The 26,741-nt window shown below is 61.0% G+C and overlaps 1 protein-coding gene across 3 annotated transcripts in view; it reads left to right on the top strand.

Moving 5' to 3' along the window:
- The window catches only part of GNAO1 (G protein subunit alpha o1), a 171,055-nt gene that overhangs the window by 136,780 nt on the left and 7,534 nt on the right, over positions 1–26,741 (top strand). For 2 of the 3 annotated variants that reach the window (XM_035025183.1, XM_035025181.1), the window contains exons 4-6: positions 7,842–8,002; positions 13,579–13,707; positions 15,549–15,678. In XM_035025183.1, the coding sequence (XP_034881074.1) occupies positions 7,842–8,002; positions 13,579–13,707; positions 15,549–15,678 (420 nt within the window). Of the gene's footprint in view, positions 1–7,841; positions 8,003–13,578; positions 13,708–15,548; positions 15,679–19,469; positions 19,624–21,691; positions 25,551–26,741 lie in introns of those variants that run through there. The other variant, XM_035025182.1, reaches the window with a different exon arrangement.

Genomic DNA, 26,741 nt, shown 5'->3' with positions numbered 1-26,741 from the left:
AGGGAGTTCTCCAGAGTTGTGGGGGTGCCCAGCAGGACCTCACCTCCACCTAGAGCAGCTTCAGGCCATTTACACGTCAACATCGTGAGCAAGGTACCACGTTAATGCTGATTTTAAATCACTGATGTGGTAAAAAGGCGTCCTGCAGGTTTCCTTGAGAAGTCACAGCCTCTCCGGAGCCTCCCGATCCTAAAGTGCTAAGAATGGCGTCTGGCCCGCATTCACATTCCGAACACACTGTGTGGCCGTGCCCCAGAATGTTCCACCCCTTTACACACACGCGCACACATGCACATGCATCACAAGAGCAGGCAGGTTGGCCTCCTCGTCTCTCCGTGCCCCCCAGGCCAGCAGCTCGGGGGGTAGGGCAGTGGCACAGCCCACCCTCAGTTCCACCCCTGCGCTGGTGCTATCCGTTTGTTCCCGCCACAGCCCTGCGAAGAGCATGTTGGTTCGGTCATTCCTCTGTCTCAGGGGAGGAGCCTCAGAAAGATGAAAGCCCTGCTCGAGCTGGGAGCCCAGACTGGAGCCTGCTTCTGGGTGGCTCCCGAGCCTGTGGGCCTGAGCCCCCAGAAGGCTGCCCGGAGCAAGGCTGGAAGCCCGAGGTGGGAGTGGCCAAAGGGGACCCTCAGAGGGCGGGTGGCGTGGGAGCTGGACATTCGATCAGTCCCAGCAGGCGGAGAATGGGGGGCAGGGTGGCATGCCGGGCACTCAGTAGCTGTCCTCCCGGCCCACCCAGGCCTGTACCCCTGAGGAAGCACGACTGTCGTGCTCTCTCTCACACACACCCAAGGGAGAGCCCTCCCTTCCTGTCTGCAGCGGGGCCTCGGGACCGTGGGGGCAGAGGAGGAGAGCGGGGCCGCGCCCTCGCCCCCTGGCAGGGGCCAGCCCTCCTGGCCCTGGGCTGGCGGATGGCTCTCTCGCTGTGCCCCTCAGGGACGGGGTGCCCCACCAGGGGCAGTTTGGCCATTTGTGGGGTGTGTTTGTGAGTGGTGACCGTTGGGGCACCCCAGGCATTTAGTGGTTGGGGGCCAGGCATGCCGGTGCGTGAGGGAGTCACAAGGCGAAGAATGTCTTGTACCAAACTCAGCTGCGCGGGGCCCTGCCAGACCCACAGTCCGTGAGCAGCCTCGTTAAGCTCCTCGCAGAGCTGTGTGCAGCGTCGCACCAGACTGCCTCGAGGGTCCAGCATGGGGCCAGTGCCCACACCAGACCTACTGCCACACACACAGGAGACAGAGTACAGCACGTGGGCCCAGACGCTAAGGGCGGAGGGGAGTCAGAGGATCTGTGAGGGTCCCAGCAATGGGGGTAGGCCTGATGGTCTCAGCAGACCAGGAGGTGGAATCGTCAGGACTATTTGGGGTACAAATGCAAAAGTGAAACAGACCAACGAAACATATCCTCAACTGGATTCGGAAAAAATCAAGGGATTGACTCAAGTAACTGGAAAGCCAGAGGTAGATGTGACGGCAGGCACAGCTGGATCCAGGTGTGGACATGTTACCGTGTCTCGGGATGTCCCCCTCTCTCAGCTCTGCTTTCCCCAGTGTTGGCTCCACAATCAGGTGGGCCTTCCCTCTGAGAGTGTCTCTTTCCTAAAAGTTTCTACAAATGTACTGGGGCTGTTTGGGCCACGGGGGGCTGCTTGTAGTCTAATTTAACAAATACGGATTCTTCGTCTATCCCAAACTGTTCACTGAGGCCGGCGGGATGATTGGCCGGGGCCAGGCCATGTGTCCACTGCTGGAACCAGGGGACAGAGGCAGCGCCACCCAAACTGCTCAGGCTGGATCATAGGACGTGCTCTCCTTCAGAGAAGCTGGGACTCTAGGACCAGAAAGTGAGGGAATGGAAGGCATCTCAGTGGTGAGGGAATGAGACTGGGGAGGGGGGACATCCTCACTCCTGGCCCAGGAGGAGACCTGGACAGGAAGGTCAGGGCCAGTGTGAGCACCTTCCCCTGGGTCCCCAAAGGCAAGCAGACAAAAGGACAAGGGACTCCTCTGGCTCTATTATGCTTGTTAAGCTTGGCACCCACAGGCCTGGGCCCAGCCTAGCACCCTCCACAGTGCCCCAGAGCAAATTGGCAAGGTCCCTCCTTCCCTTCCAAGCCTGACCCTTCGTACCCTTCCTTCTTACCTTCTGTTCAGGGGGCTGGGCTGGGACCAGTGCGTCCTCCGCTCTGGCCTCAGGGACAAGTCAGGGACTCTTGACTAGAGGACAGTAGAGAAGGTTGCCCTTGGCTCCAGGCTGTACTACTTACTAGCTGCGTGGTCTTGGGCAAGTTCCCTCACCTCAGAGCCTCAGTCTCTCCATCTGTTAAACAGGATGGCTACCTGTAGAGTTACTGTGATTAAATTAGCGACAGATACTGTTGAAATCAACCAGATGAGAAGGGGCAGGGGACAGATAGGATGGAGTGAGAAACTGGGGCCATGCCTGATATTTAAGTGCCAAAGGCCCACTCGTCCCATAAATGTTGCTGAGCACCAGCTATGTACAAAGCACAGTGTGAGACCTGGGGAACTGTGAAAAATCAGGAAACCATCCCTGCCCTGAGGAACAGGCTCACATGACACCAGCTGTGACATGTGGTCAGTGTGCTGTCGGGACAGACTCTGCTTGGGGCCATCAAGGAGGCCTTCGCCGAGGAAGTGACATTTGAGGTGGGGAAGAGCCCAGGCACAGATCATCTGGGCAATAGAGCACCCTGAGGCGGGATAACCCTGGTTTGCCTGGGCAGCAGAAAGAAGGGCTGTGTGTTTGGGGCCCCATGAAGGGGGAAAAGTGGGAGGAGATTGGGACAGAGGGCTAGGCGGGGGCTTGGAGGCCAAGGTAATGAGTTTGGAATTTAGGTATGATGAGAGGCTACTGAAAGAGTTTAAACAGAGGGTTATTGTACCCACTAGGATTAGGTTTGACTATGAATATCTGAGCCTGAAGAATAATGATTTCAATAATAAATTTATTTTAAATGTTTTAAAAATGTCCAGAAGGTATGTGGTGTCCACAAAGCTATCAAGGACCTAGGGCTGTTTTCTACTATCTCTAGGGTATGGACCTTGTCCTCATGATCCAAGTTGGCTGCTAGAGCTCCAGCCATTACATCCAAGTGTGATGGAAAGAACAAGGAAGTGAGAGAAAAGGGTGCAACTTCCCTTTAAAAAGGGCACTCTACTTTGGTTGGCCTCTCATTGGGTGGAACTTGTCACTTGGCCATACCTAGCAGCAAGCAAAGTTAGGAAATGCAGTCTTTTACGTGGATGTCAGTGTGCTCAGTTCTTTTTCTAAGGGAGAATTGATGTCACGCTAACAGTCTCCTGCTGGCTACCGGGCGAGGAACAGACAAGAGAGAAGCAAGGGAGGGAGGGAGCCCTTGGGAGGGGGACTGAGGGCAGCCAGGAGAAAGACGGTGCTGGCTTGGCCCCGGGGAGACGTGTGAGAAGATGGGGAGAAGTGGTCTGACTGCAAACAGCTTTGACGGAAAATCCAGCAGGACCCCAGACATGGAAGGGAAGCAGCAGAACCAAGGATGACGCCTAATCTGCGTCTGAGCAGCTGGGCTAGTGAGACGCTGGGCTGGGGGAGACCGGACAGGAACAGCAAGGGCAGCTGGGGGAGGCGGGGGCGGGGGGGAGTCGCTGCCGGCACAGGACCCCCAGCATCGCTGCACCTTGGGGGTGAGAGGAAGCTGGGAGGACAGCTCCAGCCCCTGGGCTGTCCCCGGAGAATTCCCAGCAGGAGAGCTCTTCCAGCCTCCCCCAAGCTGTGCAGTCATCCTGCCGGAATTCCGGGACACGGGTGGGGAGACCAACAAAGGAGGTGAGAGTGGCTGTGGTTTGTAAACCACCCCTGGCTGGGAGGCGCGGTATGGCTCCACTCAGATCAGGGGGTGTCTCCCACCCTCACCCCCTTCCCAACTCCCTTCTCACAGACCTGGCAGAAACGAGGAAGGTGAGGCCCAAAGGAGGAAGTGGGAAAGCTCTGGCCAGGTTCACCAGCCGCGGGCCACAGACAGGACAGATAGCAGGCACATGGAGGGAGAGCTGAGGAAGACCGAGGTCTCCCAAGGGCACCCAGGCACTCGGGAGCAGCGTCAGCATGTAGGCCCCTGATTCATAGGCCTGTTTTTAGCCCCAGGTGGAGGCAGCAGCCCTGCTCACCCACCCTGCCTGAGTCACTGCCTGCCTAGGGCACCCATCACCCAGGCCCCGGGGCCAGCTTTCCAGGCCCGTGGCCCAGGGGAGGCTCAGATGCTGCAGAAACTCATCTCCAGCACGGTTCAGAAGCTGGGAAGCCATCCTGTCTTGGCGGGCAGCCCTCCGTGTCAGCTGTGGGTGGCTCGGGATCTTGGGACAGCACCCCGAGGGAGCTGGATCTGGGCTGGCCGGCATTGTGGGCTTGGCCTGCTAGCCTCCAGGCCAGTTGTAGCTTTCTGCCCCAGGTAGACAGCCGCCAAACTTGCCCACCCACCTTCCGCAGTAGACAGGCCTCTGACGCGTAAATGGCTACCTAGCTGGACAGCTCAATTCTGGGAAGTCTCCACAGAAGGCTTTGGCCCCACTTACCTTTTGTATAGACTCTTTTGTCAGCCACAGAGTGCCCAGGTGCTAACCCTCATTTCCTTTGTATCTCTCCCCACCCGAGGAACACCTGCAGATTTCCAGCAATTTCCCTCACTTCTTGAACCACCTGCCACGGGTGAAATAGTCTGTGTTGCCTCTAGCTCAGTCAGAGGACTGGGGGTTGGAAGGGCTTCAGGGTAGAGTGATCAGCTAGTGATGAAGACCCGACACCAGAGGACCCGAGAGGTCAGGGATATGGCAGGCCTGGCGCACCCCCCTCCCAACCCCCAGCAAGGGCTCAGCCCCACCGAGGGCTCCAGCCCGTGCATGCTCAAACTGGGAGAAAGGCAGCCGGAGGAGGGGTCCCCGGAATGCTGACACCAACTGCTCAGCCCAGGTGGATGCCGCGGGGCCCACTCTGCCCTGCACCCGCTCAGCTCCCTGGACCTGCCTCTCCCAGTGCCCCGTGTCTTGTCTGGGGCCTGGGATGTGTGAGGGGCCAGGCCGCAGAGAGGATGAGGGGGCCTGAACACCATGGTGCTTTCCTGCTTCTTTCTGGTAGCTTCATTCTTAGGGGCTTCCCCAGGAGTGGGACATGGGTCTTGGAGATACCGCTGACTCTGGGAGCACGTCCTCTCAGGCTGACCCTACTGAAAAACCCCAAGGGAAGCACTTCGCATCCTCTGAAAGCCTGGCAGACGCGTCTCAGAATCACCTCCCTGTGAGGGCGAGGAAGCCGGCTGCGGGCCCGCCAACTCCTGTCTGTCCCGGACGCTAACTCCCAAACCGCGCAGCCTGCCGCCCGGGAGCAGAGTGCCCCCGAGGCAAAGCCGGGGAGCCGGGCCCTCTGCAGGAGCCCTCTGAGGCCAGCAGGCAGGCGCCCAGGTATGATTGGGGCTCCGCAGCATCTCCTGCTCCAATCTCGCCGTGAAAAGCAGCAGTCCTCTCAAATGGAGCGCAGACCCTGTGGCTAAGGCCTGTCGCCCTTGCTGTGGGCCCTGCGTCAGGCCCTGTCGGCCATCCAGGTGCTGCAGTCGGGAGCTGCTCTCAGCACTGTGGGTCTTTATCCCAGAGGCTGGCCTTGGGGTCGGAGCCTCCTGATGTCGAGTCCCAGCTCCGGCACTTCCCGCCTGTGAGCATAGGTGAGTGCCTTCCTCTCTCGGGCCCTCAGTTTCCTGACCTGTAAAATGGGGATAGTAAGAGAGTGACTACCATGCCAGTTAGCGATGGCCACAGCAGTACTAACAAACTCCCCTAACTCGGCCACCTGCAACAGCAATTATTTCTTTCCGTGGGGCAGCAGGTCAGCTGGGGATCAGAGACCCAGGGTGGCTCCGTTATGTTCCGTGCGTCCCTCATCCTCTTGCTGGGATGAACGGGGAGCCCAGGTGTGTTCATGATGATGGGGGGCGCCCAGCAGGACAAGCAAGGCCATGCAAGGCCTCGGAAGGGCTGGCTGGGGAATTTCCGCATCCTTATATGGGCCGGAGCAGGGCCCACAGCCACTCACAGTCAAGGACAGAGGAACTGTGTTCTGCATCCAGGGGGCAGGAACTGCAGAGACACGAGGCAAAGGGCATGGACTCAGGCAGAAGCGGAGAGCCAGGCAGGGGCGGAGAGAGAGACTAATGCAGTCTCCCACCGCCCCTCCATGAGGTGCGTGTGTGTGTGTGTGTATACACGCACATGCAGGAGCGTGCTTTGTAGGCCGTGAAGGGCCGCGTGAGTGTGCAAGGTGCTGGCGCGGGGGAGGTCCTGTGACTGTTCCAAGAGCCTCTGCGTCTTCAGAGACCACTGCCTTCCCGGTTTGGGGGGTACACGTACGTGATCCGTCGTCTCTGAGAACGGTGACCCTGCTGGGTTCCCAGAGAAAGAGAAGGGGGAAGACACCTGTTCATTGTGACGTACTGTTTCTGCAAGTCCAACAGGGTCTCAGCCTCCACGGTGCGCCTTGGGAAAATCGCAGCCCCTCAGACAAAGGAGGAAGGGGAGAGGGGCAGAGAAAGGCAAACTCCCCCTCTCTCTCTCTCTTTTTTTTTTTTTTTAAGATTTTATTTATTTGAGAGAGAGAGAATGAGAGAGAGCACATGAGAGGGGGGAGGGTCAGAGGGAGAAGCAGGCTCCCTGCCGAGCAGGCAGCCCGATGCGGGACTCAATCCAGGGACTCCAGGATCATGACCTGAGCCGAAGGCAGTCGCTTAACCAACTGAGCCACCCAGGCGCCCTCTCTCTCTTTTTTTTAATAAAGATTTTATTTATTTATTTGATAGAGATAGAGGGAGAGCACAAGCAGGCGGAGTGGCAGGCAGAGGGAGAGGGAGAAGCAGGCTCCATGCTGAGCAAGGAGCCCGACGTGGGGCTCGATCCCTGGACCCTGGGATCATGACCTGAGCCGAAGGCAGCTGCTTAATCGACTGAGCCACCCAGGCGTCCCTCCCTATCTCTTTATTCACCCTTCTACCCTTCCCTTGTTTAACTGGGTCTAGGCCTCCCTGGCCCCCAGGGAGAGGTAGGCCACAGGTCAAAGGCAAATAAGTAACTAAAAATTAATAAAATTAAGTTTGGGGGGCACCTGGTAGCTCAATCAGTTAAGCATCCGACTCTTGGTTTTTGGCTCAGGTCATGATCTCAGGGTCATGAGATCGAGCCCTGTGTCAGGCTATTTGCTCAGTGCGGAGTCTGCTTGCTCGCCCTCTGCCCCCACCCTCGCCAAACAAACAAATAAAATCTTTTTTAAAAAAATTAGGTTTTAACTTTGGGCCAGCCAAGGGCCTAAGCTCTTGACATTGAATATTGACATAACTGGACAACCAGCCTCTTCATGCCCCTTCCCCCAAGGGCACAGCTCCCCTGGGGCCCAGTCCCTCAGCTACCTGGAATTCTCAAGTAACCAAAATGTCCCTCTCCCTGATTTGCCCAATTCCAGGGACTTTGCTCTACCTGGGTAAGAAGTAGAGAAAAATTACATTAGTCAAGAACATTGATTTTTTTTTTCCCCAAAAAACAAATACTCTGCAAAACCCCAGGTTTTGAACTAGGTGAAAGCAGGGCTGCCCTGGTTGAGCTGGCGGGTGGAGAACGGAGCCCTGTCTGCTCCCCTCCTGCCCACCAGAGACGCTCAGGCCGCGTGGGGCATGGTTGGAACGCAGGCCCTGACGGCCGTCGTCCCCCAGACTGGGTGCACACTGTGTCTAGTGTCCCGCTTCTCCTGAGCGGGCTGAGGGCTGAGCCGCTGTCCCGGTGCCTCAAAGCCGCCCCCCCGTCCCCTCACAGGCTGACGCCAAGATGGTGTGTGACGTGGTGAGTCGGATGGAAGACACCGAGCCCTTCTCTGCCGAACTGCTTTCCGCCATGATGCGGCTCTGGGGCGACTCAGGAATCCAGGAGTGCTTCAGCAGGTCTCGGGAGTATCAGCTCAACGATTCTGCCAAGTAGTGAGTGTCTCGGGGCTGGGGCGGCCGCCCGCAGGGCACGGAGGCCAGCGTGGAGGGGGCGGGCGCGCAGGGAGGGGTCCTCGGCTGAGGTCAGAACTGCCACGGGCGGCAGGAAAGGTGTCGGGAAGGAGAGCGCAAGGGCTTCTCCTCGCACCCCCTGGGTAAGGACGGGGCCTGGGAGCCGGAGCCCACAAGAGACAGCTAACAGTAGGGCTCCCAGAGCACGGGGCCCGTCCCCACCTTGCCCTGCACTGGGCCTGGCACCCCAGAAGGAGGGTCTTGAGTCTAACAGCTTTTTCCCTCTGGAGAAGCCCTGACCCCACAAGTACAAATCAAGAGCCACATAGGCAGAAAATAGTCGACATGATGCCACTTTTGTTTCATTTTAGAGGAAACACACGTTCTATTCCTCTATCTTGGAATATTTTAAATAAGACTAAGGAAATGAGATAATAGAACATATCCTTTGATAGTGCGTTATAACCAAATACGGGGAAGGAAAGGAGAGAGGAGAGGAGGGGGAGTGAAGGTGAGGGAAGAGGCTCGGTGGAAGCCAGAGAGGGCTGAAAGGGGGACAAAGGGAGAGGCAGGGGGGCGCCTGGGTGGCTCAGTCGTTAAGCGTCTGCCTTCGGCTCAGGTCATGATCCCAGGGTCCTGGGATCGAGCCCCGCATCGGGCTCCCTGCTCAGCGGGAAGCCTGCTTCTCCCTCTCCCACTCCCACTCCCCGTGCTTGTGTTCCCTCTCTTGCTGTCTCTCTCTCTGCCAAATAAATAAATAAAATCTTTAAAAAAAAAAAAAAAAGGGGAGAGGCAGGGAAGGTGGCCCGTGGGTGCTCTTCCCGTGACACCAGCTCGTCACTTCAGGCGTCCTTAAGGTTACATGCCCTTGTTCCCTAGATCGGGGTTCCACGCCCCTGGGAATGGTCCGCGCTGGCTGCGCACATGTCTTCTGTCCTGGAGACGTTGGGACCACACCCCACTTTTACAGTCTTGTGCCCGGGTTGTCAGTGGGAGCCTCTGGGCTTAAACTCACAGTCTTAGGGTGTGTGTGCTCCACCACCGACCTGATTCAGCCGTCCTCACCCCTGCTGCTCTGCGGGGACCACTCTGCCCCCAGGGGACATTTGGCAAAGTCTGGAGACATGCTTGATTGTCCCAACTCGGGTGGTGGCACTGGCATCTAGTGGACAGAGGCCAGGGGTGCTGCTGAACGTCCTACAGTGCGTAAGATGGCCCTCCGTAGCAAGGAATCATCTGGGCCAAAATGTTAGTGGTGCTGAGCCCGAGAAACCCTGGCCTACACCCTGGTGGTGTAGCAGGGGCGAGGGCCCAGAAAATGGCACTTGCTCATGGACGTTGGGCCATTTCCCTTGGCCACGATGACAGCTACCAAACTAGGGACTTGAGTTAGGCCAGAGCATCTTTCCATTCTGTACACCTAGACTGTCCAGCTGGTGAGCCCTGGGTCTCAGGAGTCCCAGGTGGTAGTGAGCCGGGCCCCGGGCCCTGATGAGCCACCTGGGACACCTCAGTGGGCAGGGGTGTGAGCCCGGGGGGGTTGTGCCCACAGCGGCCGGTGCACGCTCAAATCACTCCTCCAACGGACCCAGGTCGTCCCCTGGAGCTGTTTGGGTGGGGACCGGCTTCCCTACCCCTGCTGGGCCCCAGTCCAGGGCCTTCCCATCCCCTCAATCCCCTCGAGCCATCAAATCGTGCTCTCCACTTAAATTGTTGTCCATTTAATTATAACATGAATACATTGCAAAAAAAATTTTTTAACACTCCAGAGAGGTATAAGATTAATAGTAAACTCCTTCTCCCAGGGCTGTCCCCCTCCAACTTCTAGCTATTTCCATTTCTCTGTCCCAGTGTTGTCCAGGAAAACCTGACCCTCCAACCTGCCATAGTATTTAGTGGCCTCCAGGATGGAATCGGAGGAGTTCAGCTCACCTGCCCGCCTCCCATGTCTCTGCCCACTTCCACGACCAGTTTCTTGCTAATTAGGGAATTACTTGTGGTTCTTCTGGTGGTTACCTTTATAACTTTCTTTTTTTTTTTTAAGATTTTATTTATTTATTTATTTATTTTATTTACTTGACAGAGCGAGAGAGGGAACACAAGCAGGGGGAGTGGGAGAGGGAGAAGCAGGCTTCCCGCTGAGCAGGGAGCCCGATGCGGGGCTCGATCCCAGGACCCCGGGATCATGACCTGAGCCGAAGGCAGACGCTTAATGACTGAGCCACCCAGGCACCCCCCTTTGTAACTTTCAATAAGAAATTTGAGTCAATATTTGTCAACTCCCCACCAAGTCAGCTGAGGAAACCCGGCTCCTCTCTGTGTGTTTGTCTCTGGAACAGGGTCCCGGGGCAGGCAAGGGCGGAACCCACAGCAGTCAGTTAAAGAAGGACCTTAAACCCTTCCTGCTCCAGGGTGGCTTTGCGATCCTGGTTTTTGCAGCCAGATCCCCTTTTCTGACAGAATCCTGGGTGCCATATACAAAATAGTTAACAGTGGATTTGTTGTGACAGAGAGAGTGAGCCCCATAGGGCTGTCTCGGGGCCCAATTCTAGGGGGATGGTGTGAGTCGCTCCCAAAGGCCCAGAGCCCTTCACCAAGTCCCCCAGCCCGATCCTCTCACTTGACAGGTAAGGACACCAGGGCCCCGAGGGGACAGGGAGGTGGTCAGTGCTGCCAGGCTCCCTGCACCCAGGCCTCTATGGACAGGGTTGGCTGTCTCCTCACTCCTCTGGATGATGCTGAGACAAGCCCCAGGCTCCCAGAAACCTGAGCACGTCCAAGCCGGGGATTTGCAAGCTAGTTCATGGTCTGGTTAGGACTGTTTTTTCTCCTGCCCTCTCTCTGGAGCCCACCCCTCAAGGCTTTGTTCCTGCACCCCACAGAGACTGCTCAGGTCTCGACCCCTCCTTGCAGCACCCCCATGCACACACCCCTCCCCACTTCCTGCCTGTGCCCTCTCTGGAGCCCTTGAACCTCTTCCAGTCCGTGCTGAGGGCCTGGGTGAGCTTCTCCAGCCTCGTCGCCCTCAATTCCTCACACACCCGGACAACTCTCACTTGTCTGGGGCCAGCCCCGCCCTCCCTCCTGAGTTCTGCCTCCTCCGGGTCCATTTGGACATCTCAGCACATCTCAAATTAATACATGCCACCTGACTCCCGGCTCCCACCCTCCCCCAAACCTGCTCTGCCCCCGCTCTTCCTCCCACTAAGAGCAGCTTCGTTATACACACGAGGAGGTGGCTTTAATGGGCTCTGCCTCCCACATCCCGCCTCCCCCGGCCCCCAGCACAGCTGCCGGTGTGGTGCGCCCTGACCTGCCGTTGCCTCTCCCCTGCAGGGGTGCAGCAACCTCCCAGCAGGTGTCCCTACTCCCCCCTCCGGTCTGTTCTCCTTACAGCAGCAGAGTCCTTGTTCCCACACTCTTCACCAGAACCTTCCAGAAGCTTCCCATCTCACTCAGCATGAAAGCCCAAGTGCCTACAAGCTGCGCCCCACCCTTGCCTCCATCACCCCACTCCAGTCCCACGGCTCCCTCCTCCTGCCACGGACGGGTGCTTCCCGCCACGCCACCCCTGTCCGGGGCCTGCATCCCGGGCTCCCCCACCACCGCAGGATGGCCTCTGCACCCGCAAGGAGAGAAGCTCACCCCAGCCCCCCTCAGCCTCCACTCCAATGTCATCCTGCCCTCCCCAGCTCCCCTCAGCAACACTCCTCAGGCCTCCTCCTTACCAACTGCCTCAGTCTTTCCTCCTGACGTGGTCTAGAGATTACTTAACTGTTAATTATCTCGCACACACACGCACACACACAAATGTAGGCTCTGGAGAGGTAGGGACAGTATTGATCATGTTCGATCCCAGCACCTGGGACAATGGGGAGGTTGTACACCCAGTAGGTGCCCCTCCACTTGCTCACCCTCCCCTCCCTTGGCCATGTCCCTGTGTGAGGCTCAGCCAGAACAGGGAGACAGAGAGCCAGATTTTCTGTTTAAAGGAGGTTTCCCCAGCTGGGATCAGGTTGGGGTGGGGGGAGGCCAAGACCAGAGGCTCCCCAGTCCTGGTGTCCAGCTGGAGACAACAGAACGAAGGTCATTTCAAAACCAGCAGGGCTCCTAAGCAGAGGCAGTGGGAGGGGCTTGCGAGGGGTCACGCCCAGAGGGGTTAGGAGGATTGGGAAGGGCTGGGAGGGGCTCCTCCAGGCTGAGCCCAGAGCCCAGACACTCCCAGGGGCCTGGCCAGGAGACGCTGAGGCAGCCAGAGACCCCGGGTCCACTCTGCTGCCTCCGCTCCCCTCCTTCCTCAGAGGAGAGGAGACCTGGAGGCCTGTGTAAGAGCACGGTATCTGGAGTCTGGCACACCCAGGCTCAAATCTTAGCAGGATCTCTTTTCTAGTAGTGTGACTTCAAGCTTATGTGCCTCCTGCCCCTGGGAATCCCTCATTCGGTCTTATTTTTTTAGGGAAAATCCTCACAAGGATTTGAGGTGGGCCTGGATTATTGGTTTACCAGTGGAAACCCTCATTGGTGAACGTGTCCCCTGCCCTCCAGCCCCACAACATCCTCAAGCTGAGGAACCGACCCCCACATGTCCCAGGGCTAGTGCTAACGAAGGGCAGCTGCTCCACATGCAACCTGGGACCCCACACTGTCCTGGGGCTTGGACCCTCGGGGCTCCTGTCCTGTGGGCTGTGTGTGGTAGAACCCCGCACGAGGGGTAGGAGGCCCAGCCAGCCCTGTGGGTCACCGAAACCTCCTTCAGCCCTGGTCCACCTCCCTCCTTCCTGGTTTTCCAGATCCCACCCTCACTTTGGGTTCAGACCTAACCCATACAGACCCCCAAAGCCCTTCTTGGGGTGCCTGGCCTGGATGGGTAAAGTGCAAGGACATAGTCATCAGCCAGTGCTGATGTGAAAAGAGAGCCCTGATGCCAAAGACATGGGTCCCAGCCCCTGCCTGGCCTCACCTCTGAGCCTCTCTTCCAAGGGCATCAGATGGGAAGATGGGGCCAACGCCCTGGTAGACTCAGCAAGTCTGGAAAGACGGGCAGATGCCCAGAGGCCTCCGGGAAGCACCGGAGAGTACTGTTAAGGGGTGGACCAGATGTCTAGGTTCGAGCCCCGACTCATAGTGGACCAAGGTCCTTACCATTGTTGACCCTCAGTTGGCTAATCTATAAAACGGTACATATAATTCAAGACAATTAAGGTTGAAACATGATCACACATGCCAAGAGTCGAATGTAACTATTGGCCCCTACTATTTTAAGATGAAGACATGGCACAGCAGCGTTAGAAACATGTTAGTCTCGTATAAGAGTTTGACCTTCTCTAAATGCACCGCCCCTGGAACTGTGCACACAGCCCTTGGTCTGGGTTAGAGGCTCTTTGAGAATGTGCGGGCAGGACGTAGGCTTCTGCTCCTCAGTCCGCGCCCCGGCTCTCTGCCCCCAACTCCGGAGGGTGGATGAGGTGGCGCCGTCACTTCCCCAGGTCGGCCCCCAGGGGGCGCTGCCCGGGGCCGGGCTGGCTTGTTCCAGGGCCCCTGTGTGTTGCCCTCCCCAGCTACCTGGACAGCCTGGATCGGATTGGGGCCGCCGACTACCAGCCCACCGAGCAGGATATCCTCCGAACCAGGGTCAAAACCACTGGCATCGTAGAAACCCACTTCACATTCAAGAACCTCCACTTCAGGTGAGGCCCGGGGAGCCTCCCGTACCCTGGTGAGGGCACTGTGACAGATGGGAGACACCAGCCTCTCGGCCTCATCTTGTCTGCCTCGGGGAGTTCTCCAGTTGGGACAGGCAGTTAGATACAAGAAGGGACCTGTCTGTGTGTCTGTTTTCCACCAAGTTCAGGGGCCAGGATGACCAAGGAGTCTTCCTGGAAGATGCATCCTGAAGTGGGTCTCCAAGGAACAGGGAGGATTTGAGTGGACAAAGGAGGGGAGTCCTGTCCCTGGGTGACTTCTGAGGAGGAGGAGGGCAAATCCCCCAGTGGTCCCCTGAAGGCCTCCTTGTGGGCGGGGGAGGGAATGAGGATGGATAAGCCCAAGCAGTGTCTGTGAGACCCCAAGGCCCCAGATAATCTCAGAGCTGGAAGGGGCTTAGAGATCAGCTGACCCACCGCCTCTAGGTACATGTGGGGAAACTAAGGCCTGGGAGGAGCCAGGCTGTCCCCAAGCACAGAACACAGCTCAAGTCTGGGAGCTCAGAGCACCTCAGAACAGAAGCCTGAGGCAGGAAGCTGGACTTCTCATGCCCTCCTGGCAAGTTGTGTCCCCTCCTGGGCTAACCTCCCTGTACTGAGGCCTGAGAGTCCCTGTCCTGCCCCCGCCTACCCTCCAGATGTGGTTTCTGGGTGTCCGCAGAGCAAAAGGAGAGTCCAGGAGGGCAGGGACCATAGGTCGGCAGACCTGTGTAAGGCCCTGCTTTGTGGCCCCCTGCCCTGCCTGGGAGGGCTGGATCCCACACGGCCTTCCTAGCCCCGGCCTGCTCTCACACAGACTGAGGGGGCTCAGGGTCTCTCTCGGGGGCCCTAGACCCAGCAGGCAGCCCTGGACTCAAGAGCCTCCCCTGAACCTAGGGAGTGCAGCAATGGGCTGAGTGGCCGCACAAGGTGTCTCTTGCCTTCTGGCCTCCTCAGTGTCTCCAGCCTGCACCTCTGGACACGAGGGGACCCAGCAGGCAGAGTGTGAGAATAAGCATTGTGGAGGGTCACAGAGGCCAGGGGCCATGCCCCTGTATTTCAGATGCGGAAGCAGGACCCATGGGAGGCGGCGGTAGGACGGGAACCTGACTTGCTTTCTTGCCCGGAGCTTACTGGCCTCTGCCCATAGTGGTTCTCCTGTCGGGAGGACCTGGGGTCCCTGTGCACACTGGGTCAGAGCCTAGGCCCACGAGGCTGTGGGTCTTTGCTCAGGGCATGAGGGTAGGAGACCGACCTCTTACCTCCAGGACATGGTCCCACCTGCCCATGGTCTCCTCTCACAGCCCTCATGTCCCCTGGGGGGTGGTGTCTGGAGGGGCAGAATCAGGGAGCCATCTGCCGGGGAGGGGTGGCACGGAGCAGAGGTGAGGCTTTGCAGACAGATCCGGGTCAGACCCTCGCTCTACCATACCAGCCCTTGCCAGGACCACGGGCCCTTCACGCCTTGGTGTCTCCCATTCCCTCCACGTAACGGCTGCTGGCCCCGGCCCACCCAACACCCCCCAGGCCGGTCCGGGATTTGCCCAGACCACAGACATGACCAGACACACACAGAAGGCCAGGAACAGGATGTGCATGCTGCCCCGAGAGGAGGCGTTTACCGGGGACCAGCCGAGGCGCCCCCTTTGTAAGATTCTCGAGCTGCAAGGGCAGGTCTCTGAGCCCCGGCATGTGAGCGCAGCCTGGTCATGGGGCAGATAGCAGCGGTCCGCCCGTTGGCACCTGCAGCGGGGCTCCCTGGGAGACTCGGGGCTTGACCAGGCACCCCCACACCCGCCTGGGCCCCACCGCCCGCCCCTCACAGCTTCCCTGTGTCCCCTCACCAGGCTGTTCGACGTCGGGGGTCAGCGATCTGAACGCAAGAAGTGGATCCACTGCTTTGAGGACGTCACAGCCATTATCTTCTGCGTCGCGCTCAGCGGCTACGACCAGGTGCTCCATGAAGACGAGACCACGGTGAGTGGCCCTGGGCCCGCCCGGCCTGTGGTGGCATGGAGGGACTCGGCCTCGGTGGCCCCGGTGGCTCTGGGGCAGGGCCAGCTGTGTTGGCTGGGGTTCGGCCGTCGGGGGGCCGTGCCCGCGGCCAGGCAGACGGCCTGGGATTTGGGTGCGGGAGAGGCCACGTCGGACAGCTAGTGCCTCTTCGGTAAACACAGCAGAGGCCCAGGGGCCGTCGGGCCAGAGTGGAGTTAAGCCAATCCTAAAAGAAAGCCAGGTGCAGTCAAGCAAGAATGTATGTAAGACAGAAATAGCCGGTGTTCGGCCTGACAGCCTGCGGCCAGAGCGGCGTGTGGCTGCCAAGGGGAGGGCAGCGGGGCGCGGGGCCCCTCCTCAGAGGAGGACGGCCACGCTGGCCTCCAAGGGAGGTCCTCACCTGGAGAGAGGCGCGGCCTTTCTCTGGGCCTACTCCTGGTTCGCCGCCAGATTTCGGCAAGCCCGCCTCGGTTGCTATTACCTGTCAAAGTGGGGTAACGATGGTACCTTCGTCGTGGGGCCGTTGGCGAAGGAATGAGAGAATGCGCATGCAATGCCTGGAACGGCGGAGCTGGTGGTTGTTCTGTCACTGGCGACTGTCCCTATGTGTGGGGGGCGTCCACTGAGCAGCGGGCCTGTCTGCAGAGCCTGCAAGGGAAGCTGGGTGTTGGCGTGGTGCACCCGCAGGGTCCCTAGAGACGAGCCCGCAGCACCCCCTGGGGGTCACGGGGTCCTGGCTGTGGGGTCAGCCCCTCGTGCGGGACGCACGCACGGACCCTGGGCCCCAGCCTCTCAAAGTCAGCGCTGAGAGCTGGAAGCAGTGTGTCGTCACGGCAGGCCCTGAGCACGGTGGCCTCTCTGGGTCTGTCTCCGCCTCAGTCCTGGCCTGCTGGTCCCGCAGGGCTGCTGGGCGCGTCTGATGGGCTGCAGGCTGGGGCGCCGCGCCGTGGGGAGAGACTGGCACAGGGATGAGGCTTTTGGCAGACTGGGACCGGAGCCGTCGGCGGGGGGGTGTGGGCGGGGGTGAAGCCCATGCTGGTTTGTCTGCCTTGCCCTTCCTCTTTCGGGGCCAGCTGCACCCCTGAGCTGGGTTCCAGCAAAGCCCCCTAAGGCCTGCCTTGTCCAGGGGTGAAGTTCCTGGGACCCTGGCTGGGAGCTCGTTCTGGTAATGCTATCACTCTCAGTGGCCTCGGCAGGCTGTGGCGTCTCGGGTCCCTGGAGCCGGGAGGTGGGTAGATGCCCACGCTGGGCTGCGCTTGGACCCGGACTCACTGGCCGCCCCCCACCATGCACCCCTGCACAGGGACGGCCCTGGCATATCTCTCACTGTTCCGCCGGTTGACTCTATGCTTCTGAAGCTGCTCTTCACTGTGCAGTGGAATCCACCCACATGGTCTGGGGTCCACTTGGCTCATCTTTTCTCCCTCCCAAGCCTGGGAGTGAGAAGCAGGGCTGGGCAGGGAATGCGATGCTAGCCCAGCCACGGGTTGCAAAGCACGCAGAGAGCTGGAGGGCAGGAGGGCCCCTCTCCCTGAACTCGCCTCTCCCCTGCGACCTGCCCTCCCGGGCCTGCAAGCAGCTTAAACCCAAGTCCCAGGCTCCAAAGCCATGGGGCTGGGCCTCTCACTCACCTCTGGAGCACCAGGGTGAAGCAAAGGGACATCTCTGTGGGTCTGGCAACCACCGGGCCCCCAGCTCCTTGGCCCTCGGCTCACCAGTGAACACGGGCTGGTTAGGTGCCACGCCTTGTGCTCGCGAAGCCCTCACAGTCTGCCCACCCCGTCCAGCCCGGACCTCCCAGAGCTCCTCACCAGCCCGGCTACTGAGTGCAGCACAGCTTCTGGGGACCTCTGTCCCCAGGCCCCTCGGCCTCCTCCTCTTCTTGCCTTTACTGTCCCTCTTCCACCCTCTCTCTCCTCTTTTCCTGCCCCATTTCTCCGGCCCTTGTTGCACAAGGGCTGAAGCACAGGACCTTGCGGAAGCCAAGGCCAGGAATGGGCTTTTCCTGGAGCCCTTTCCGCCCCAAAGCAGGCCGCCCGTGCCCCCTGGGAAGAGCAGCGGCCCCTCCGGGAACAGGCTTCACGACATGACCACCGCTCACAAAGGCGGCTCATTGGCCCGGCCCAGCAAGAACAGTACCATGGCCAGAGAACTAAGCAAATGTCTGTGTGCCCAGGACACAGCCACACTGGGCAGCTGGGGAGCCAGACGGCGCTGGCCCTGCCCGTGGGGGAGCGTGGGCAGCCTCTCCCTTCCTCCTTCGTAAGATGGCCCCGGTGGCTGAGCAGCCTCGTGGGCAGCGGTGAGGCCCACTGCACGCCGACTCTGCGCTCGGGAGGCGGCCGTGGCCGGGCTGCTCCATCCAAGCATGTGGCGAAAGGACAAGCTATGGGACACGGACACTCCGCCCCGGGAGGCAAAAGCTTGACCCTGCTGACCAGTCCTTGGTCGTCAGACTTCCTCTGTGGTCAGCCCGCACGTCCCTCCTGGCCCGGGGCAGGAGTGGGGCCTGCCGGCACAGAGGGGTCTGCAGATGGCTCCTGGAGCCTGGCCAGGGGCCGGGGGCTCCGGGTTGCCCCCCGCCGGCCGGCCGCCCCGCCCACTGCAGCCCGGCGGCCCGAGAGTTTCATCCTGTCCTCATACCCCAGGCCGGTGGCTCCGGCGGCCCCGGGCCTCGGTCTACCATCGCTTCTTCAGGCTCTGTTGTCACCGCCGCCTGCAGGGCCTTAACTTGCCAAACCAAGGCCAAAACCATGCGCAGATTCTGAGAGACGCTCCAAGCTGGGCAGGTATGAAGCGCCTCCCTCCAACCGAAACCATCAGTTAAGAGTTGAAAGCACCAGGTTGTCAGGGCCCCGCCGGGTGACTTGCTGTGACTGCCTGCCCCTCCCACTCCCACCTCCCCACCCTCGCCGTCCTCGGTCCTCGTCCTCAGTCCAGGGCGACCGTGGCCTCCGCCGGCCTGCGTGGGGGCCTCAGGATGGGCTGGCTTGACTCCCCGGACCCAAGACTGGCGGAAGCAGTATTTCAGTTTTTTCCTCTCTCTTTTCTTCCTGTGTTCTGGGGTTTTATCTTCCTTTCCGTGTTAATCTGTTTTGCTGGGTTTCTTCTTGGGGTTCTTCTGGCCACTCTACTGAGAAACCAGCCCCAACAACTAGCTCACCCAGAGCCGCCGCCGGCCCAGCCGCGGCCCAGCCAACCAACTCGATCTCCCAACTGCACCAAGGCCACAGCAAGATCACCCCCCAGACGCTGTCCCCCTGGTGTCTGCTTCCAACTCTGGATTAATTCGAGGATCTCCTCGTCCTCGGTTAATGTTTCCCAAAGGAATGCGTGCACCCTCCCACCCCCGCTGGTGAAACCAAATGAGACCCCGGTAGAGAACTCTGCATGGCCCGTGGTTCCGTGTAGATGTGTTGGATGGTGGTGCTGCCCCCGCCCCCTGCGTGCATGGTGCATGTCCTCTCCATGGGCTGGAGCCCCTCGGGGGGACTTCGCTGCCCCATCCCAGGGCGGCCCTCCGCAGGGGGGGGAGGGTGGGCAGCATTCCCCACCCGCCCTGCCCACCCTGCTCTGCCCCAGCCTGCCTGCGTGTGGAATGAAGTAAGGAGCGTGTCCCGTTTGTCCTGCGGGTCCTCCCATCTCTGTCCCTCGGTGGTGCAGTCGGCCATGTCAGCGGGCCTTTCCTTTGCTTGGTGAGCTGTGTCGGTGGCCGCGGGGAGCCAGGGCCCCGGGCACGGCCAGCCCTCACCTGCCTCTCCGCTCTGTTGCAGAACCGCATGCACGAGTCCCTGAAGCTTTTCGACAGCATCTGCAACAACAAATGGTTCACAGACACGTCCGTCATCCTGTTCCTTAACAAGAAGGACATATTTGAAGAGAAGATCAAGAAGTCCCCGCTAACCATCTGCTTCCCCGAATACACAGGTAGACAGTCCCTGTCCCGGCAGGGACAGCAGGAGCCTGGAAAGCCGCTTCTGGCCATGCACATTCCTGGGGGATCCGCCCCTGACTTAGCCCGGTCTGCATTCCCCGGGCTCTGAGGGGGCACAGCATTCTGTGAGGAAGAATCCAGCACAGAACAAAAGACGGGCCTCCCCCGCACCTCCCCCACCCGCCCTCCGAATGTGCTGTAGGGAGGCAGGCCAAGCGGTCAGGGGGAGCCCAGCTGAAAGCCTGGTTCTGCCACCCACGAGCTGTGGGCACTTGGCTCCCTCCTGGAGGCTCGGCTTGGTCATCTGTAAACACAGATTATCAGCAAGGTGACAGCACCAGGGCGACAAGGGGCTTAAAAGCTGGGGCTTCGAGTCAGGCACCTGAGGGTCATGCCCAGCTCTGCCACTCAGAGCAGGTCACGTAATCCCTGGGATTCTGCGGCCCTCCCTCAGGACTGGCTGTGAGGACAAAGTGCGCTTAGGAGCATGGAGAACTTAGCATGGCAACTGGCACATAGTAGGTGCTCACTAAACATTTGCTGGGACTGTTATCGTTGTGATTGTAAGTAACAACGCCTCCGTACGGGCTCTTACACGCAGGGAGTGGCCCACTGGCTCTGACAGAGCTTCTCGAGCAGTAGAGACCCAGGGCTCCCTGCAGAGGGGCTGAGGAGGTCAGGACCACCTCTGTTAATGGTGCCATAGTTTCCCCAACTGTGGAATGTACGGGCAGCCAGGGAGGACAGCCTGACCAGGGCCCCATGCACCAGGAAAGGTGGCCCACTGGCTTTTCCAGGTGGCCAGAGCCGGGCCAGAGGGGAGAGTGGGTGGAGAAGTGGGCCTCCCCAGCCCGACCAGGCCCCAGCCTGGAAAGTACAGAGCAGGGGCAGAGCCCCAACAAGGCGGGCCTGTCAGGGGGGCACCCGGGCTGAAACCCACTTCCTTGAGAGTAGATGTGGGGGTCATGACTTGGGGCCAGGCAAGCAGTACTGTCTCCCCCCACCACAAGGCCAGGCTGACTACCCCAGAGGCCAGGCCCCCAGTAGCATGCGACCAGAGACGGATAAGACCCTCATGCCCACCAGTCAGCCTCCTCTTAGCCACGAGTTGGGGGTTTGTGGATCCTGCCCTGGGTGACCTGGGCTGTGGCCTATGGTACAGTGGAAGCAGGCAGGACGGGTCGGTCACCACGGCTGGTTTGGGGCTGAGGAAGTCTGAGTGATGACCTGTAGGTCCCAGGGACACTCTCCCTCACCTCCAGCCCTGATTACAGAAGGAGCTGTGGTCTGGTAGACCCTCAAGGCCAGGCCCATGTGCCCATGTGCCTGAGGGGCTGGGACCCCCTTCCAGATATGCCCCTTCCAGGCTTCCAGCCCAGCCCAGCCCTGTGGCTCTAAGATCCAGCCCCACTCCCTGCCGGCCCTCAGCCACTGGTGGCAGCCCCACCATGCCTGGCCCAGACTCCCGGAGCTCGTGGGGGCTTCAGTGCAAAGCCGGGGGTCCTGTTCTGCTTCTCCCCGGGCAGCAGCTGATCTCCCGAAACACCTGTCCCTGGGCTCACCTGGGAACCGGGCAGCGTGGCACTCCCCAGGCCGCCACAGAGCCAGGCGGCTGTTAATCCCCGGTAGCAAACGGGAGAAAGGCGAGGGTGAGAAGGATTGGGGAGGCCAAGGAGGCTCATGGGCGCCCAGCGACGGCCAAAGGACATGGGGAGGACAGGCCTGCAGGCCGGGTCAGCCCGGGGCCCGCCTTCTCCGAGTAGGACCCACAGTACGAAGGAACACTTGCAGCAGGAGTCAGTGGGTGCAGATTCAAAAGGAAAACAGGAGTTTCATGAAACGAGATTCACCCTTGATACAGACGAGGCACCGTGAGCTTTGATATTTTGCTTCGTTATTTTCAAACTGGACGTGGACTGCCGACTTGACCGCGCAGCCCCCTGTTGGCTTCGCTGGGCCGTCATGCTCCCCCCGCATCAGGTCGTGCCCCCCGGGGTGGTCGCGGGAGGCCGGGCCTGCGGCGGCCTCACCTCACCGGCCCACACCTGCTCTCTCCTCCAGGCCCCAGTGCCTTCACCGAAGCCGTGGCTTACATCCAGGCCCAGTACGAGAGCAAGAACAAGTCCGCCCACAAGGAGGTCTACACCCACGTCACCTGCGCCACCGACACCAACAACATCCAGTTTGTCTTTGACGCCGTGACGGACGTCATCATCGCCAAAAACCTGCGGGGCTGCGGCCTCTACTGAGCCCCTGCCTCACCCCCGGCTGCCCACCTCCCTGCCTGGCCTGCTGCCCCGCCCCTCCCCTGGAACAAGAGCGCCACCCCCGCTCACACCGATCTCTGCACTTGACAGCGAAGCACCTGCGGCCGGCGCCACGGAGGGTGGAGGGCACAGCCTCCGGGGGCCGCCCCTCCCCCAGACGCCAGAACACGCGGTAACGCGGGGGCCGGGCCGGGGGGCTGAGCGGCCTCCGCTTCATCTCTGAGTGTTTGGTCCTGGGGGGATGGTGGCCGCCGTTTGGCCCGGAACGGGCATGCGCTACACTTGGTAACTCATACTCGAAGCCCCGGGGTCTCCTCCTGTGTGGGGGTGGCTCTGGGGGACACGGTGCCGGCCGGGGTGGGGCCAGCGGGAGCCACTGCTCAGCCTTTTCTGGGGTCTGTCTGGTCGAGGGCAGCTCCGTCACCAAAAGCCAGGGTGGGACCAGCCCAAGCATGTGGGGGTCCCAGGGCTCAACCTTGGCGAGTGCCTCCCTCCTCCTTCTGCCTGGATCTCAGCCCCCAGGCACAAGCCCTTTCTAATCTGGACCATCCTTCCTTGCACACCCGTGGAGGAACCCCATCCCTGACTCCTCACAGCTCTGGAAATGCTTCTGCGACGACGGGTATTGCAAAGGCACGTGGTGGATGGTGGGAGGGGTCGAGTCCCGCGCCCAGCTCCGGTGTTGTCTGGGATGGGGGCCTCACCCAGTGCTTGCAGGCTCGAGGGTGACCCATTCACTTTCTCCCAGCGCCTGGGTCTCAGGCAGCGGCTCCAGAATGTGAGTAGACGCGCTTCTCCTTCTCGAGTCACAGTGAATCCAGCTCAGCAAGGGCAGGCACGGCCCCTCGGGCCCCCTGTTTTGAGGTTGGGGAGGCCCAGGGGAGGTATTGATGTGGCCCCTGCAACCGAGGCCGTGGTGAAGAAACCAGACTTTGTGCAGAGCTTGTGCTGTCCGGCCAGCCCTCAGAGGCAGAGGAGGGCCGACCGAGGCTGGAATGTGCACTGCGAGGGGGCCCAGGCTGGCTCGGACGCATACCCAGCGCCCCCTTCTCTGGAGAGAGGGTCCTAGGAGGCCTGGGAGGGGCTTTGCTACAGAGGTTCCTGAGCAGGCAGGGGTGGGTGACTCTGGGAACTCCTCGGGCAATCAGCACGCCTCTCTCTCACACCCGGGAGCCTCGGGGGGCCAGTGCCACCAGCCAAGGCCACAGACAGGCCCCGGGGGCTCATATGGCAGGCTAGGGAATCAGATGTGCCCCTGGAGGGGCCCCTGGCTCCTTCCTCCAGCCCTCTGCTCTCCCAGCCTCCACTCTGGGCTCTGCTCCTGGACACCCAGTGCGGCCCCTGGGCTGCCCCAGAGCCAGGAAGAGCCCCGTGGCAACAGCTCTGGGCTTCTCGGTTCCAGCAGCCCCGGAGCTCTGGCTGCACAGGAGGCCCAGGGCAGCACCCCCCGACCCCCATGCCAAATGCCTACAGGGAGGGGCGCCACCGGTAAGCCCCCTCCGTCACTGCGCTCTGAGCGCTGCACCCCGGCCGCCTCGGGGCAAATCACAGGGCTGCCTTGCTGTGTGCGAGGCCCCCGGGCGCTGGCGCGGCAGAGGACAGCGCCGAGAGCCGGCGGTCTCCAAGCCCTGCCACAAGCGGCCAGGGCCAGTGAGGCCGCTCTGCCCAAGAGCGAAGACATAGCGGGTATTTTCCGGCATTCCCACCTGGGGGGGTGGTCAGCTGCGCCCCCAGCTCGCCCCGGGAGCCCACACTCACAAGCAGCCCCCAGAGGAGGGTCGCTTGGCCAGCCCCACCTCTGAGGCTTGTGGCCCTGGAGGTGGGAGCCGCTGGCCGCCTGGGGCCTTCCTGTCCTTCTGGGCCCATGGGCCGCCCTGCTGCTTGCAGTGCTCCCGCTGTCCCACCCTCCCTGCCGCAGGGGTCCCCGCTGTCTAGTGGGAACCCACAAGGAGAGGGTATCCGGGATGAAGGTCCCTCCCCGTCCGCTGCAGCTCCCATCCACGTCGTTCCCAGTGGCGCCACAGTGGGGAGGGATGACAGAGGGGGACACGAGTTTTGGCTCCGTCGCGGGTGTGGGTGTGAGGGGAAGAGGTTGAGAGTGTGAGAGACCAGATTCTTGTCCATGGTGGCCACATGCATGTCCCCAAAAGGACCATGCTTAAAGTCTGTGAATGGCTCTAACTGAGCGGGCTAAGGACACCTGGATTTCTAGGAGGAGCACCTTTGCCAGACCCATGACGATTGTGCGCGCCGCCTAGATGCCTGTGGGCCAGGTCTGTGCCCCGCACCGACCGCCCTCCCGAAAGCCCGCTCTTGGCCGAGCAGGCCGTCCTGCTGAGAACCAACAGGCCCCCTGGGCTCCCGGCCTGACTGGAGGGAGCGGTGCCCAAGGCCCAAGTAGGAGCTCAGGTGAACCTGCGCACTCCGGCCTGAGGAGGGTGTGGGCTCTGGCCCAGGCCCGAGCAGGACAGCTGTGACACTCTGGGCTCCTGGGACATTTTCCATGGAGGCTTTAGAAGCCAGGGGCCCTGGCCCCTTCCCCTCCCCTCTCGGGGTCTATAGCCGTGAGCTCTGACCCAGGAATGGTGGCAGAGCCCAGGCAGAAGGCCACCGCGCCTCTCCCGGCAGCCCAGCTCCACACCCCGCTGCGGGAACCGGAGATACCCGGGCCCTCCGCGACCATCCGGGGCAACAGTGAGTCTCCCGCGGCGGGGGAGGGGTGCAGCAGTAGCAAGAGACACCCCCCCACCCGCCACAGGACCCCTCGTAGGCGGGCTGTCCGTAAAACTCCCAACAGGGAAGGCCCGGGAGTCCTGTCTCCGAGGCCCTTCCCTTCTGCCGGCATGAGCCCAGTAAGGAGGGGCCGCCCCCAGGAGTGTTCACAGTTACCCCGCAGTGGCGCAGTGGCCGATTCTGCAAGTTTTTCCTGCCTCCACCCCCGCCTCCCTTCTTGACCTTCCCTCTTTCCCCCTGGCCTCACTCAGAGTGCTCCTCAACCCTCTTGGTAAGTAAACCGGCCACAGTCCCGACTCAGCCCCTGCTCCAGACCAGGTGGGGCTCGTCCAGCCCCCTTTGGGAAGTCAGGCTGCATCTGTTCTTCTCCGAGCTTCTGGGAGTTATTAGGGGCACCTGGCAGCTCTCAGGCACGGAGGCCCGAGGCTCCGGCTCTGTGGCCACCATGGATTCAATCTGGGGTGCCAGGGGCAAGCACCCACAGACGGCCCCCCCCCGCCGCCGCCGATCAGCGCCCAAACCTACGGCAGCCCAGGGCACAACACACAGACCAGGGGACAGGGCCACGCTGGGCGCTGCCGCCCCCGACTCCCCAGTGAGGCCGGTCCTGGGCCACCCTGCCCAGAGGCCTTCCCTCCGGGGGCTCAGGGCTCCGACAGACCCCGCGCCAGCCAAACACCCCTGTCAAGGGAGGGGCAGGCGGGGACAGAAGCAGAAAGAGGCCTAAGTCCTGGGCCCTCTCATCCGAGATGGGGAGGGGGTTCCTCTGGAGGGGAAGCGCTCAACCCCGGGCCCAGTGCTCCAAGACCACCCGCGGGAGCCCACACCCCTTACAGCACTGCTGTGACCCGTTCCCTCCCCGCCTCCCCACTCCCATCCCTCCTGCCTCCGCTCTTCTCCTGGCCCATCCCCACCCCTCCCAGGCCTCCTCCCCACGCTCCCACCCCCACCCCTGTCCCAGGCAGAGGGGAGCCGGCCACCTCCCAGCCCCGCCGCCGCCCACCCCACATTAACTGTAATTTTGTAAGAAGAGTGACTTGTTGGTTTAATAAATCTCTAGTTACTGTAAGAATTTACTGACTGCCGTAATGTCTTCATTAGTGACCTGCCGTTCATAAAGAGTGCCAGCTTTCTCCAGCGCCAGCATGATGCATCGCATCAGCACCCACATGACACAGGTCCCCGTGCTCGGCCCCGGCCGGTCCCAGGGCCAGGCCTGCGGGCCACCCGGCCAACGGGCACACGGTTCTGGGGGCGGCTGGCCTGCCCCCGCTGACCCCTTGGGATGGTCACAAGCCCACCTTCTTGTCCTAGTGTGCTTGCTGCGGCCCCCCCACTGCCCAGGCCAGGGAATGGGGGGGACAGGAAGGCGACCGCGGGCAGGAGGGCGTGGCCGTCACCTGGTCGTGATCTCTGGCTTCTTTTCCTTTTCTCAAGTGCTGCTTTCGCCATTTGGCATATATTCCCGCGTCTCTTTTCTCCGGGGAAGCTCGCAGGGACAAGCAGGGCTCCCGGCTCACGGGGGGTGTGTTCCGGTCCGCGTGCGGAGGGAGGGCGGTCGGGCCTGCGGGTGTGGAGGGGGCTCAGTGCCGGCGCCTCCCCTCCCCACGGTTCTCCCCGAGCCTCCAGGATCAGCCCTCCTCCCAGACCCTCCCCACAAAACCAGGTCCAACCCTGCAGAGCGCCTCTTCCCCCTGAAGACCTTTTCAGTGTGCGCACTGTCCCCCCAACTAGACTGTGAGCTCTCAGAGAGCAGGACTTGAGCTGGTCGTTCCCACGGCCTCCCAGCAGCCCAGCAGGGGCCCCTGCATGCAAATCCAGTTGGTGCTGCTGGGCAGAGCAGGTGCATGCACGTGCCCTGCAGCCCTGGGCAGAGAGGCCGTGGAGGGGCTGAGCCTTAGCAGAGTGGACGTGTGGGGCATAAGTGGCTGGCCCCCACTTCTCCTGCAAGCTCTCGGGCCAGCCCGTGTGCCAAAGGGACGCAGTCCCCACTCGGCTCAGGTCACCCTGGTGACCCCTTCTGGTCCTGGGAGTGCTCCAGCGTATGTCCCCGCCACATCGCCCAGTGTCTGAAGACCAAAACGATGCTCGGGACAGTGGTGCAGTGGAGT

The sequence above is a fragment of the Mirounga leonina genome, unplaced genomic scaffold, assembly GCF_011800145.1.
Source record: "Mirounga leonina isolate KUSES-001 unplaced genomic scaffold, KU_Mleo_1.0 Mir_180, whole genome shotgun sequence".
Taxonomy (NCBI): Eukaryota; Metazoa; Chordata; class Mammalia; order Carnivora; family Phocidae; genus Mirounga; species Mirounga leonina.
Note: the sequence above shows the minus strand (reverse complement) of the source record. Positions and strands in the feature narration are given on the sequence as shown.